Source organism: Cinclus cinclus, unplaced genomic scaffold (genome assembly GCF_963662255.1).
Source record: "Cinclus cinclus unplaced genomic scaffold, bCinCin1.1 SCAFFOLD_102, whole genome shotgun sequence".
Classification (NCBI taxonomy): Eukaryota; Metazoa; Chordata; class Aves; order Passeriformes; family Cinclidae; genus Cinclus; species Cinclus cinclus.
In genome coordinates, this window is record NW_026912160.1 from 341,710 (window position 1) to 355,898 (window position 14,189).

The 14,189-nt window shown below is 45.5% G+C and overlaps 1 protein-coding gene across 1 annotated transcript; it reads left to right on the top strand.

The window, feature by feature from the left end:
* The first annotated feature begins 10,329 nt into the window (after nucleotides 1-10,329).
* On the top strand, nucleotides 10,330-13,980 carry LOC134057537 (uncharacterized). Its single transcript, XM_062514494.1, has 5 exons — nucleotides 10,330-10,333; nucleotides 10,868-12,678; nucleotides 12,784-12,902; nucleotides 13,061-13,116; nucleotides 13,733-13,980. Exons 1-5 carry the CDS (start codon nucleotides 10,330-10,332, stop codon nucleotides 13,978-13,980), a joined length of 2,238 nt encoding a protein of 745 aa, XP_062370478.1.
* Nucleotides 13,981-14,189: the final 209 nt, after the last annotated feature.

The following is a 14,189-nucleotide window of genomic DNA, read 5'->3' on the forward strand; positions in this document are numbered from 1 at the left end:
TGGGATTATTAGCCTCCATTGGGTCACAATGGATCCTTGCTTCTCTTAACCTCTGTGGTGTCACAATGCATTCCAAGCCCTTTTAGGCCACTTGATGTCACAATGAATTATTTGATTCTTGGCCTCCATGGTGTGATAATGGTTCCTTGATTCTAATCGGCCCCATGCTGTCACAATTCATCCCTGCCCCTTTTACGGCCCCTGGTGTCAAAAGGGATTCTTAGATTGTTAGCCTGCATTGGATCACAATGGTTCCTTGCTTCTCTTAACCCCTGTGCTGTCACAATGCATCCCATGCCCTTTTAGGCCACTTGATGTCACAATGAATCATTTGATTCTTGGCCTCCACGGTGGCATAATAGATCCTTGCTTCTATTGGTCCCCGTGCTGTAACAATCCATCCCTGGCCCTTTTTATACCCCCTGGTGCCGCAACGGATCATTAGATTGTTAGCCTGCATTGGGTCTCAATGGTTCCTTTCTTCTCTTAACCTCTGTGGTGTCACAATGCATCCCATGCCCTTTTCGGCCACTTGATGTCACAATGAACCATTTGATTCTTGGCATTCATGGTGTCATAATGGTTCCTTGCTTCCATAGGTCCCCATGCTGTCAGAGTTCATCCGTGGTCCTTTTGCGCCCCCTGGTGTCAAAAGGGATTCTTAGATTGTTAGCCTTCATTGGGTCACAATGGTTCCTTGCTTCTCTTAACCCCTGTGGTGTCACAATGCATCCCATGCCCTTTTAGGCCACTTGATGTCACAATGAACCATTTGATTCTTGGCCTCCATGGTGGCGTAATTGTACGAGGTTTCTATTGGGCCCCATGCTGTCACAATACATCCCTGCCCCTTTTAGTCCCATTCATGTCACAAGTGATCATTAGATTGTTAGCCTCCATTGGGTCACAATGGATCCTTGCTTCTCTTAACCCCTGTGCTGTCACAATGCATCCCATGCCCTTTTAGGCCACTTGATGTCACAATGAATTATTTGATTCTTGGCCTCCATGGTGGCGTAATTGTACGAGGTTTCTATTGGGCCCCATGCTTTCACAATGCATCCCTGCCCCTTTTAGGCCCATTGGTGTCACAAGGGATCATTAGATTGTTAGCCTCCATTGCGTCACAATGGATCCTTGCTTCTCTTAACCCCTGTGCTGTCACAATGCATCCCATGCCCTTTTAGGCCACATGATGTCACAATGAATTATTTGATTCTTGGCCTCCATGGTGGCATAATAGATCCTTGCTTCTATTGGTCCCCGTGCTGTAACAATTCATCCCTGTCCCTTTTAGGCCCATTGGTGTCACAAGGGATCATTATATTGTTAGCCTGCATTGGGTCACAATGGTTCCTTGCTTCTCTTAACCTCTGTGGTGTCACAATGCATCCCATGCCCTTTTAGGCCACTTGATGTCACAATGAATCATTTGATTCTTGGGTTCCATGGTGTCATAATGGTTCCTTGTTTCTATTGGTCCCCGTGCTGTCACAATTCATCCCTGGCCCTTTTCCGCCCCCTGCTGTCATATGGGATCCTGGGATTATTAGCCTCCATTGGGTCACAATGGATCCTTGCTTCTCTTAACCCCTGTGCTGTCACAATGCATCCCATGCCCTTTTAGGCCACTTGATGTCACAATGAATCATTTGATTCTTGGCCTCCATGGTGGCATAATAGATCCTTGCTTCTATTGGTCCCCGTGCAGTAACAATCCATCCCTGGCCCTTTTTATACCCCCTGGTGCCACAAGGGATCATTAGAGCGTTAGCCTGCATTGGGTCACAATGGTTCCTTGCTTCTCTTAACCCCTGTGGTGTCACAATGCATTCCAAGCCCTTTTAGGCCACTTGGTCTTACAATGAACCATTTGATTCTTGGCCTTCATGGTGTCATAATGGTTCCTTGCTTCTATAGGTCCCCATGATGTCAGAGTTCATCCATGGTCCTTTTTCGCCCCCTGGTGTCAAAAGGGATTCTTAGATTGTTAGCCTGCATTGGGTTACAATGGTTCCTTGCTTCTCTTAACCCCTGTGGTGTCACAATGCATCCCATGCCCTTTTAGGCCACTTGATGTCACAATGAATCATTTGATTCTTGGCCTCCATGGTGGCATAATTGTACCAGGTTTTACTGGGGCCCCATGCTTTCACAAATCATCCCTGCCCCTTTTAGGCCCCCTGGTGTCACAAGGGATCATTAGATTGTTAGCCTGCATTGGGTCACAATTGGTTCCTTGCTTCTCTTAACCTCTGTGGTGTCACAATGCATTCCAAGCCCTTTTAGGCCACTTGGTCTTACAATGAACCATTTGATTCTTGGCCTTCAGGGTGTCATAATGGTTCCTTGTTTCTATTGGGCTCCATGCTGTCACAATTCATCCCTGGCCCTTTTACGCCCCCTGGTGTCAAATGGGATCCTGGGATTATTAGCCTGCATTGGGTCACAATGGTTCCTTGCTTCTCTTAACGCCTGTGCTGTCACAATGCATCCCATGCCCTTTTAGGCCACTTGATGTCACAATGAATCATTTGATTCTTGGCCTCCATGGTGGCATAATAGATCCTTGCTTCTATTGGTCCCTGTGCTGTAACAATTCATCCCTGGCCCTTTTAGGCCCATTGGTGTCACAAGGGATCATTAGATTGTTAGCCTGCATTGGGTCACAATGGTTCCTTGCTTCTCTTAACCTCTGTGGTGTCACAATGCATCCCATGCCCTTTTAGGCCACTTGATGTCACAATGAATCATTTGATTCTTGGCCTCCATGGTGGCATAATAGATCCTTGCTTCTATTGGTCCCCGTGCTGTAACAATCCATCCCTGGCCCTTTTTATACCCAGTGGTGCCACAACGGATCATTAGATGGTTAGCCTGCATTGGGTCACAATGGTTCCTTGCTTCTCTTAACCCCTGTGGTGTCACAATGCATCCCATGCCCTTTTAGGCCACTTGATGTCACAATGAATCATTTGATTCTTGGCCTCCATGGTGGCGTAATTGTACCTGGTTTTAATTGGGCCCCATGCTTTCACCATACATCCCTGCCCCTTTTAGGCCCATTGGTGTCAAAAGGGATCATTAGATTGTTAGCCTCCATTGGGTCACAATGGATCCTTTCTTCTCTTAACGCCTGTGCTGTCACAATGCATCCCATGCCCTTTTAGGCCACTTGATGTCACAATGAATCATTTGATTCTTGGCCTCCACGGTGGCATAATAGATCCTTGCTTCTATTGGTCCCCGTGCTGTAACAATCCATCCCTGGCCCTTTTTATACCCCCTGGTGTCACAAGGGATCATTAGACTGTTAGCCTGCATTGGGTCACAATGGTTCCTTGCTTCTCTTAACCTCTGTGGTGTCACAATGCATTCCAAGCCCTTTTAGGCCACTTGATGTCACAATGAACCATTTGATTCTTGGCCTTCATGGTGTCATAATGGTTCCTTGCTTCTATAGGTCCCCATGCTGTCAGAGTTCATCCGTGGTCCTTTTGCGCCACCTGGTTTCAAAAGGGATTCTTAGATTGTTAGCCTGCATTGGGTCACAATGGTTCCTTGCTTCTCTTAACCTCTGTGGTGTCACAATGCATCCCATGCCCTTTTAGGCCACTTGATGTCACAATGAATCATTTGATTCTTGGCCTCCATGTTGGCATAATAGATCCTTGCTTCTATTGGTCCCCGTGCTGTAACAATCCATTCCTGGCCCTTTTTATACCCCCTGGTGCCACAACGGATCATTAGATTGTTAGCCTGCATTGGGTCACAATGGTTCCTTGCTTCTCTTAACCTCTGTGCTGTCACAATGCATCCCACGCCCTTTTAGGCCACTTGATGTCACAATGAACCATTTGATTCTTGGCCTTCATGGTGTCATAATGGTTCCTTGCTTCTATAGGTCCCCATGCTGTCAGAGTTCATCCGTGGTCCTTTTGCGCCCCCTGGTGTCAAAAAGGATTCTTAGATTGTTAGCCTGCATTGGGTTACAATGGTGCCTTGCTTCTCTTAACCCCTGTGGTGTCACAATGCATCCCATGCCCTTTTAGGCCACTTGATGTCACAATGAATCATTTGATTATTGGCCTCCATGGTGTCATAATTGTTCCTAGTTTCTATTGGGCCCCATGCTGTCACAATTCATCCCTGGCCCTTTTTATACCCCCTGGTGCCACAAGGGATCATTAGATTGTTAGGCTGCATTGGGTCACAATGGTTCCTTGCTTCTCTTAACCTCTGTGCTGTCACAATGCATTCCAAGCCCTTTTAGGCCACTTGTTCTTACAATGAACCATTTGATTCTTGGCCTTCATGGTGTCATAATTGTTCCTTGCTTCCATAGGTCCCCATGCTGTCAGCTTCCATCCGTGGTCCTTTTGCGCCCCCTGGTGTCAAAAGGGATTCTTAGATTGTTAGCCTACATTGGGTCACAATGGTTCCTTGTTTCTCTTAACCCCTGTGGTGTCACAATGCATCCCATGCCCTTTTAGGCCACTTGATGTCACAATGAATCATTTGATTCTTGGCCTCCATGGTGGCATAATAGATCCTTGTTTCCATTGGTCCCCGTGCTGTAACAATCCATCCCTGGCCCTTTTTATACCCCCTGGTGCCACAACGGATCATTAGATTGTTAGCCTGCATTGTGTGACAATGGTTCCTTGCTTCTCTTAACCTCTGTGGTGTCACAATGCATCCCATGCCCTTTTAGGCCACTTGATGTCACAATGAACCATTTGATTCTTGGCCTTCATGGTGTCATAATGGTTCCTTGCTTCCATAGGTCCCCATGCTGTCAGAGTCCATACGTGGCCCTTTTGCGCCCCCTGGTGTCACAAGGGATTCTTAGATTGTTAGCCTACATTGGGTCACAATGGTTCCTTGCTTCTCTTAACCCCTGTGGTGTCACAATGCATCCCATGCCCTTTTAGGCCACTTGATGTCACAATGAATCATTTGATTCTTGGCCTCCATGGTGGCATAATTGTACCAGGTTTTACTGGGGCCCCATGCTTTCACAAATCATCCCTGCCCCTTTTAGGCCCATTGGTGTCACAAGGGATCATTAGATTGTTAGCCTGCATTGGGTCACAATGGTTCCTTGCTTCTCTTAACCTCTGTGGTGTCACAATGCATCCCATGCCCTTTTAGGCCACTTGATGTCACAATGAATCATTTGATTCTTGGCCTTCATGGTGTCATAATGGTTCCTTGTTTCTATTGGGCCCCATGCTGTCACAATTCATCCCTGGCCCTTTTACGCCCCCTGGTGTCAAATGGGATCCTGGGATTATTAGCCTCCATTGGGTCACAATGGATCCTTGCTTCTCTTAACCTCTGTGGTGTCACAATGCATTCCAAGCCCTTTTAGGCCACTTGATGTCACAATGAATTATTTGATTCTTGGCCTCCATGGTGTGATAATGGTTCCTTGATTCTAATCGGCCCCATGCTGTCACAATTCATCCCTGCCCCTTTTACGGCCCCTGGTGTCAAAAGGGATTCTTAGATTGTTAGCCTGCATTGGATCACAATGGTTCCTTGCTTCTCTTAACCCCTGTGCTGTCACAATGCATCCCATGCCCTTTTAGGCCACTTGATGTCACAATGAATCATTTGATTCTTGGCCTCCATGGTGGCATAATAGATCCTTGCTTCTATTGGTCCCCGTGCTGTAACAATCCATCCCTGGCCCTTTTTATACCCCCTGGTGCCGCAACGGATGATTAGATTGTTAGCCTGCATTGGGTCTCAATGGTTCCTTTCTTCTCTTAACCTCTGTGGTGTCACAATGCATCCCATGCCCTTTTCGGCCACTTGATGTCACAATGAACCATTTGATTCTTGGCCTTCATGGTGTCATAATGGTTCCTTGCTTCTATAGCTCCCCATGCTGTCAGAGTTCATCCGTGGTCCTTTTGCGCCCCCTGGTGTCAAAAGGGATTCTTAGATTGTTAGCCTTCATTGGGTCACAATGGTTCCTTGCTTCTCTTAACCCCTGTGGTGTCACAATGCATCCCATGCCCTTTTAGGCCACTTGATGTCACAATGAATCATTTGATTCTTGGCCTCCATGGTGGCGTAATTGTACGAGGATTCTATTGGGCCCCATGCTTTCACAATACATCCCTGCCCCTTTTAGGCCCATTCATGTCACAAGGGATCATTAGATTGTTAGCCTCCATTGGGTCACAATGGATCCTTGCTTCTCTTAACCCCTGTGCTGTCACACTGCATCCCATGCCCTTTTAGGCCACATGATGTCACAATGAATTATTTGATTCTTGGCCTCCATGGTTGCGTAATTGTACGAGGTTTCTATTGGGCCCCATGCTTTCACAATGCATCCCTGCCTCTTTTAGGCCCATTGGTGTCACAAGGGATCATTAGATTGTTAGCCTCCATTGCGTCACAATGGATCCTTGCTTCTCTTAACCCCTGTGCTGTCACAATGCATCCCATGTCCTTTTAGGCCACATGATGTCACAATGAATTATTTGATTCTTGGCCTCCATGGTGGCATAATAGATCCTTGCTTCTATTGGTCCCCGTGCTGTAACAATTCATCCCTGTCCCTTTTAGGCCCATTGGTGTCACAAGGGATCATTATATTGTTAGCCTGCATTGGGTCACAATGGTTCCTTGCTTCTCTTAACCTCTGTGCTGTCACAATGCATCCCATGCCCTTTTAGGCCACTTGATGTCACAATGAATCATTTGATTCTTGTCCTCCGTGGTGTCATAATGGTTCCTTGTTTCTATTGGTCCCCGTGCTGTCACAATTCATCCCTGGCCCTTTTACGCCCCCTGGTGTCAAATGGGATCCTGGGATTATTAGCCTCCATTGGGTCACAATAGATCCTTGCTTCTCTTAACGCCTGTGCTGTCACAATGCATCCCATGCCCTTTTAGGCCACTTGATGTCACAATGAATCATTTGATTCTTGGCCTCCACGGTGGCATTATAGATCCTTGCTTCTATTGGTCCCCGTGCTGTAACAATCCATCCCTGGCCCTTTTTATACCCCCTGGTGCCACAAGGGATCATTAGATTGTTAGCCTGCATTGGGTCACAATGGTTCCTTGCTTCTCTTAACCTCTGTGGTGTCACAATGCATTCCAAGCCCTTTTAGGCCACTTGGTCTTACAATGAACCACTTGATTCTTGGCCTTCATGGTGTCATAATGGTTCCTTGCTTCTATAGCTCCCCATGCTGTCAGAGTTCATCCGTGGTCCTTTTCCGCCCCCTGGTGTCAAAAGGGATTCTTAGATTGTTAGCCTGCATTGGGTCACAATGGTTCCTTGCTTCTCTTAACCCCTGTGGTGTCACAATGCATCCCATGCCCTTTTAGGCCACTTGATGTCACAATGAATCATTTGATTCTTGGCCTCCATGGTTGCATAATTGTACCAGGTTTTACTGGGGCCCCATGCTTTCACAAATCATCCCTGCCCCTTTTAGGCCCATTGGTGTCACAAGGGATCATTAGATTGTTAGCCTGCATTGGGTCACAATGATTCCTTGCTTCTCTTAACCTCTGTGGTGTCACAATGCATTCCATGCCCTTTTAGGCCACTTGATGTCACAATGAATCATTTGATTCTTGGCCTCCATGGTGTTGTTAGCATATACATATACATTTAATAGTTAGTGGTAGTAATGCTAAGGCTGCAGTTTGTAGCTAGTGCAAGGTAGGCCCTGGGAACTAAGCCAGGGAATGTGCTGAGCTACAGAATAATGAGTTAAGGGCCAGTGGGGCGAAGAAGGACCAACTGGTTATTTATAGGAACAGTAGGGAATTTACTGATGAAGTACAATAAACAGGTGTGGGATTAATCTATAGTTCTAGTTTAGACAAGCATGTAGGATTTATAACCGTTAGAAAGGTATCTTATTGTCTTAACTTAGGCAGGCGTGCAAGAGTTATAACCTTTAGAAATGTTATGTCGAAAATGACTGCTGCCTTTGATGTGAAGTATGTGGACCATAGCATGTAGCCATGGTGAAGCAAGATTTGTAAAAGGGTATAAAACTGTGTAAGATTCACTAAGGGGTTGGGACTTTGACTTTGGACGCTAGTCCTCAGGTCCCCGGGCCCTGAATAAAGCACCGCACAAAACAACTTTGTTGATTTGTGTTTTACTCTTTGGGATCGGGCAGCAGTTTTTGGCGACCGCGGCAGGACTCCGGAGGTGGCTGGGGCGGTTCGCGAGCTGATCCACTCCACGCCGGCACCAGGTGATTCCTGGGGAGTCATCGACCCGCGCCCGACCCCGCGCCTGACGGACAACTGTAACAGGTAAGCCCGAAGGTGCTTTATTATTTGGTTTAGGTGCCTGCCTGATAAGTCGAGGCGGCGATCCTCGCAGGGTTGGGCAGAAGACGTCTCTGGTTGGTAAAGCCTAGGCGCCGACCGTTAGACGCGGCGAAAGCTGCGCAGGATCGGCACTTGCCCCTCGCGGTGTCGAGAAGTGGCAAGTTTGGTTGGTTATTGGTTTATTGGTTAGTAATTTGATAATCACTGTCTGTTGGTTTGTTGGTTGATAATTTGATAATCAGTGTCTGTTAGTTTGTTGGTTGATGATTTGATAATCAGTGTCTGTTGGTTTGTTGGTTAATAATTCGATAATCAGTATCCGTTGGTTTATTGGTTAATAATTTGATAATCAATATCTGTTGTAGCCGTGACTGTTGGAAGTGTGTTTGTGAGATAGTATTGTGTGATTGTGTTATTATGATGCCATTTAAAACGTTTAAAGCTTTGGTTCAATCTAATGAAAAGGTTCCGGAAAATACTCCGTTAGGATGTTTGTTGGGGCGTTGGAAAAGAGAAGGGTTCCATCAAGAGTTAAAAAGGGAAAGGATGATTGATTATTGTAATCATTGGTGGCCACAATATGAAACTGGAAGTTTGGGGTGGCCCCTTAATGGGTCTATTGACCCTGGTGTGATATCCCCGTTAATGCAGTTTTTACGGGAAAATGAAAAATGGGATGAGATTCCTTATTTGGATTTGTTTTATACCCTAAAAGGCAAACCCGAATGGCAGAAAGAATGTGGTATTATGGTATTACAGGTAGAGGAACAAAATTGTCAAGGTTGTAGGCAAAGGAATAGGTGTAATGGTTGTTTGACAAAGCTGACAAGCCAGGAAGAGGACCTATCTTTGCTTGTAGCTCCTAGTGCCCCTCCTGCAGAATTAGCTTCGGAAGAGGAAGATAGTGATAAAGAAGAAAGAGAAATAATACAAACCCCAGAAATGGGGAAGGGCTCCCAGGAATCGATAATACCTTGTCCTGGGGAGCCATCTCCCGGTCATACCCGTAATATACCGAGAACCCCTATTGCAGAAAGAACTAGACAAGGGAGGAAAAATAGGGAAAAACCCCAACTGATAGCCCCTTTAAGGGAAGCTATGGGACCTCAGGGTGAGAAGGTGTTTATTAAAGTCCCGTTCTCACCTGGGGATCTGATAATTTGGAAACAAGCAGCAGGGTCATACCGGGAGGATCCGGACAAGGTTGCTCGAGTGGTAAAAATGATAATAAAAACACAAAATCCTGATTGGAATGATTTACAGGTGTTACTAGATACCTTGATGGATTCAACCGAGAAAGAGATGGTGTTACGGGCAATGACAGAACGAGCCAGGGAAATGTTGAGGGTACAAATGATGGATGGAACTCTAAATGACTTGGTCCCGAGAGAGGACCCCGGGTGGGATCCTAACACCAGTCGGGGTTGGAAAAGACTTCAAGTTTATCAAGAATTAATAATAGAAGGGATTAGAACGGGGATGCCAAAAACAATGAATTGGTCAAAACTGTATTCCATAAGACAGGATAAAAGTGAGTCCCCGTCAGCATTCCTGGAGCGGCTGAAGGAAACTGCACGCAGATTTACTAATTTAGAGGTTGATGGGGAGGCAGGGAAATTACAGTTGGCTTTGATTTTTATGGGGCAATCTCAGGATGATATTAGGAAAAAGCTGCAAAAGTTAGAAGGGGAGGACACTCGGAACCTAGAGAAAATGCTAGAAGTGGCATGGAAGGTATATAATAATAGAGAAAAAGAGACAGCAAAGAGACATCAGGCAAATATTTTAGCAGTATTGCAACACGCTACGGGAGGAAGCCCAAGGGGACGAGGACGGGGCCGGGGTGGTATGGGTCGAGGAAGGGGCATAATTCAGCAGAATTTGGGAAGGGGAGCAATGGGAGGATTGGGAAATCCCTTCGGGGGGCAAGGAAAATTGGGTCCTAATCAATGCGCCTTCTGCAGACAGTTAGGTCACTGGAAAAATGAATGTCCAGTCAAATGGGGAATGGGTAATGTGGGGAATGTAAATCCTATGGGAAACGCAGGAGCTACCACGGGGCCGGTAGATGTCGTTCAAGCATTTGTGTTAGGCAACTATCAAAATCAGAGCTGACTAGATCAGGATCTGAAGGTAGTATTGGAGGTAGGGGGACAAGAACGAGAATTTAGAGTTGATACGGGAGCAACACATTCGGTTTTGAATACAAAATTAGGGTTATTAAGTGATGCAAAAATTCAAGTAATAGGGGCAACTGGGCAAGTAGAAGAGAGGACATTTTTGCAGCCGTTAGACATAAAATTCGGAGGAAAAGAATTTGATCATCAATTCCTGTATATGCCTAATTGCCCAGAGTCACTGTTTGGAAGAGATCTGTTATCTCTTCTAAATGTGAGAATATTATTTGAAGGAGGACGAGTGAAATTAGAAATTCCTGATAAAGAAATATCTAGACTATTTGTGATTAAGGAGGTAGAGCCCACCCCAATTCCTGAAGAGGTTGAACAGGCAGTGGTACCTTGGGTTTGGGAAACCGGCACTCCAGGTAAGTCTAAGGCAGCTCAACCAGTAGTGGTTGAGCTAAAGGAGGGAGTCCAACCGGTAAGGATTAGACAATATCCGATTAAGTTAGAAGCTAGGAAAGGAGTAGCCCCCATGATTGCTCAATTCTTAATCCAAGGTATTTTGCAAGAATGTGAGTCAGAATTTAATACCCCAATTTTTCCAGTACGAAAACCCAATGGTAAATATAGGTTAGTTCAGGATCTGAGAGCTATAAATAATATAACCAAGGATATCCACCCAGTGGTGGCAAACCCCTATACTTTGTTAACATCTGTGTCTGAAAGATTTCAATGGTTTACAGTAATTGATTTAAAAGACGCTTTCTTCTGCATCCCTCTGGCATTTGAAAGTAGGAAATATTTTGCATTCGAGTGGGAAGACCCTGACTCTGGCCGGAAGAAACAGCTTACTTGGACACGACTTACGCAAGGATTCAAGAATTCCCCCACAATATTTGGGAACCAGTTAGCCAAGGAATTGGAGGAATGGAAAACAACACAGGTAAAAGAATCTCCCTTTTCTCATGTAATACTTCAATATGTAGATGACATTTTCCTGGCCACAGAAGAAAGGGACATTTGCCTAAATTTAACTATAAGCTTATTGAACATGCTAGGCCAGGCTGGATATCGGGTCTCGAAAGAAAAGGCCCAACTCATCCGGACAAGTGTGTTATATTTGGGCTGTGAAATAACACAAGGAGTAAGGCGATTAGGAGCAAATAGAATTGAAGCCATCTGCACCATACCTATTCCCCGAAATCATCAGGAACTAAGATCCTTTCTAGGAATGGTAGGATGGTGCCGGCTGTGGATACCGAATTTCGGACTCCTGGCCAAACCCTTATATGAGGCACTAAAAGAGACACAGTTACGGTGGGACAAGCCACAGCAGAATGCGTTCCAAGGGCTAAAGCAAGCACTAAAAGAAGCCCCGGCATTGGGACTACCTGATTTAACTAAGGACTTTCAATTATATGTAAATGAGAGACAGAGACTGGCTTTAGGAGTACTCACGCAAAAGTTGGGATCATGGAAGCGTCCGGTCGGCTATTTTTCGAAACAACTAGATGCAGTCAGCTCTGGATGGCCGTCCTGTTTGCGAGCCGTGGCAGCTACTGTACTATTGATTCAGGAATCAAGAAAATTGACTTTGGGTAAGAAAATAGAAGTGTTTGTGCCTCACATGGTGATAACAGTTCTGGAACAAAAAGGGGGGCATTGGTTGTCCTCCAGCAGAATGTTGCAATATCAAGCAATATTAAGGGAACAAGATGATGTTGAGCTAAAAGTAACTAACCATATCAATCCAGCAGAATTTCTCCGCAGTGAGCAGGAAGAAGGCGAATTGACCCACGACTGTGTGGAAGTCATTGAACAAGTCTTCGCTAGCCGCACTGACCTGAAAGACGTGCCATTGGAGTCTCCGGACTGGGAACTGTTTACAGATGGATCCAGTTTCGTCGAGAATGGGACCAGGTATGCGGGTTATGCGGTGGTAACGCTTCTCCAGGTCGTGGAAGCTAAAGCCCTCACCCCGGGAACATCAGCGCAGAAAGCAGAGATTGTGGCTTTGATTCGCGCCTTGGTTTTGAGTCAAGGAAAGAAGGTAAATATATGGACTGACTCTAAATATGCATTTGGAGTTCTGCATGTCCATGGAGCATTATGGAAAGAAAGAGGACTGTTAAGTTCTCAAGGGACATCTATAAAACATCGAAACGAAATCCTATCTCTTTTGGATGCTGTGCATAAACCAGCTGCAGTAGCAGTAATGCATGTGAGAGGACATCAGAAGGAAGAAGGAAAAATCTTCCAAGGAAATAATCTAGCAGATGCTACTGCTCGGAAAGTGGCACGTGAGGTTTGGACACAATTGGCATTGATTCCGACAAAGGTAAGCCCAGTCACTCCTCACCTAGAGCAGAAGCCCAATTACTCCTTAGAAGATGAAAGACTGGCCAGACTTGTGAATGCCCAGAAGAACGCGTTAGGGTGGTATGTGACCGACATAGGGCAAGTATTAGTACCTGTCAAGATCATGAAAATAATTTTAGAAGCAGAACACAACAAATGCCACTGGGGGGCGGAGGTATTGGTTAAATTTTTAAAGAAAGAAATCATTTCTAACCAGATGTTGACTTTAGCTAAACGAGTTAATGCAATGTGCCCAGTCTGTATAAAGAACAATCCTGTAGTGAGGAAGCAGATTCAATTAGGAAAATTACAGGTAGGACCAGAGCCAGGTGATTATTGGCAAGTTGACTTTTCAGAGTTGCCCAGGGCTCAAGGGTACAGATACCTTCTGGTATATGTATGTACTTTTTCGGGATGGCCCGAGGCTTTTCCGTGCAGAACTAACCAGGCTAAGGAGGTGGTCAAAACCTTATTAAGGGAAATTATTCCTAGGTTTGGAGTACCCCTGGGAATTTCATCAGATAGGGGACCACATTTTGTGGCCGGAATAGTACAAAACATAGCACGAGTGCTCGATGTTAAATGGAATTTACATACCCCATGGAGACCTCAATCAAGTGGGCAGGTAGAAAGAATGAATCAGACATTGAAAGGTCAGATTAAGAAAATCTGTCAAGAAGCTAAGATTCAATGGCCGCAAGCATTACCATTGGCTTTGTTAAGAATCAGGATTAAACCCAGGGAAAAGGTAGGAGTAAGTCCATATGAAATACTATATGGCAGACCATATCATGCAACAACATTAAAAGGTGATCCTCACGTGGTTGGGGACCAAATGCTCTTTAACTATGTTCTATCTCTTAACAAGACTCTTACAGCTTTGAGAGGTGCTTTGCAGTGGAACCGCCCTCTGCCGCTGGAAAATCCAGTCCATGACATCCAACCAGGAGACCGGGTGTATGTAAAGAACTGGAGCACGGACCCCTTGAAGGAATCATGGGAGGGTCCACGTCAGGTGATTATGACAACCTTCACGGCGGCAAAAGTCGAGGGCATCAACAACTGGATCCACTACACCCGGATCAAGAAAGTCCCTACTCATTGGGAAGTGCAGCCACTGTCTTCCACCAAGATGGTTATTCGAGCCAAACCCACCGACCCAAGGCCTACATCTTAATCATTGGACTGATCATGTCATGTCAAGTAACTTTAACTCATGAATCTGTTGTGATTACTGTTCTAGAGCCGGTGACTATGGCGGTTGAAGGAATGAATGTAAATCTGACTTGTTCATTCACCAATGACCAGGGAGCTGGATCCGAAGAAGTCAATGTAAGATGGAAAAAGGATATGGATTGGGTAGACACAGGTATTGTCACAACTTGG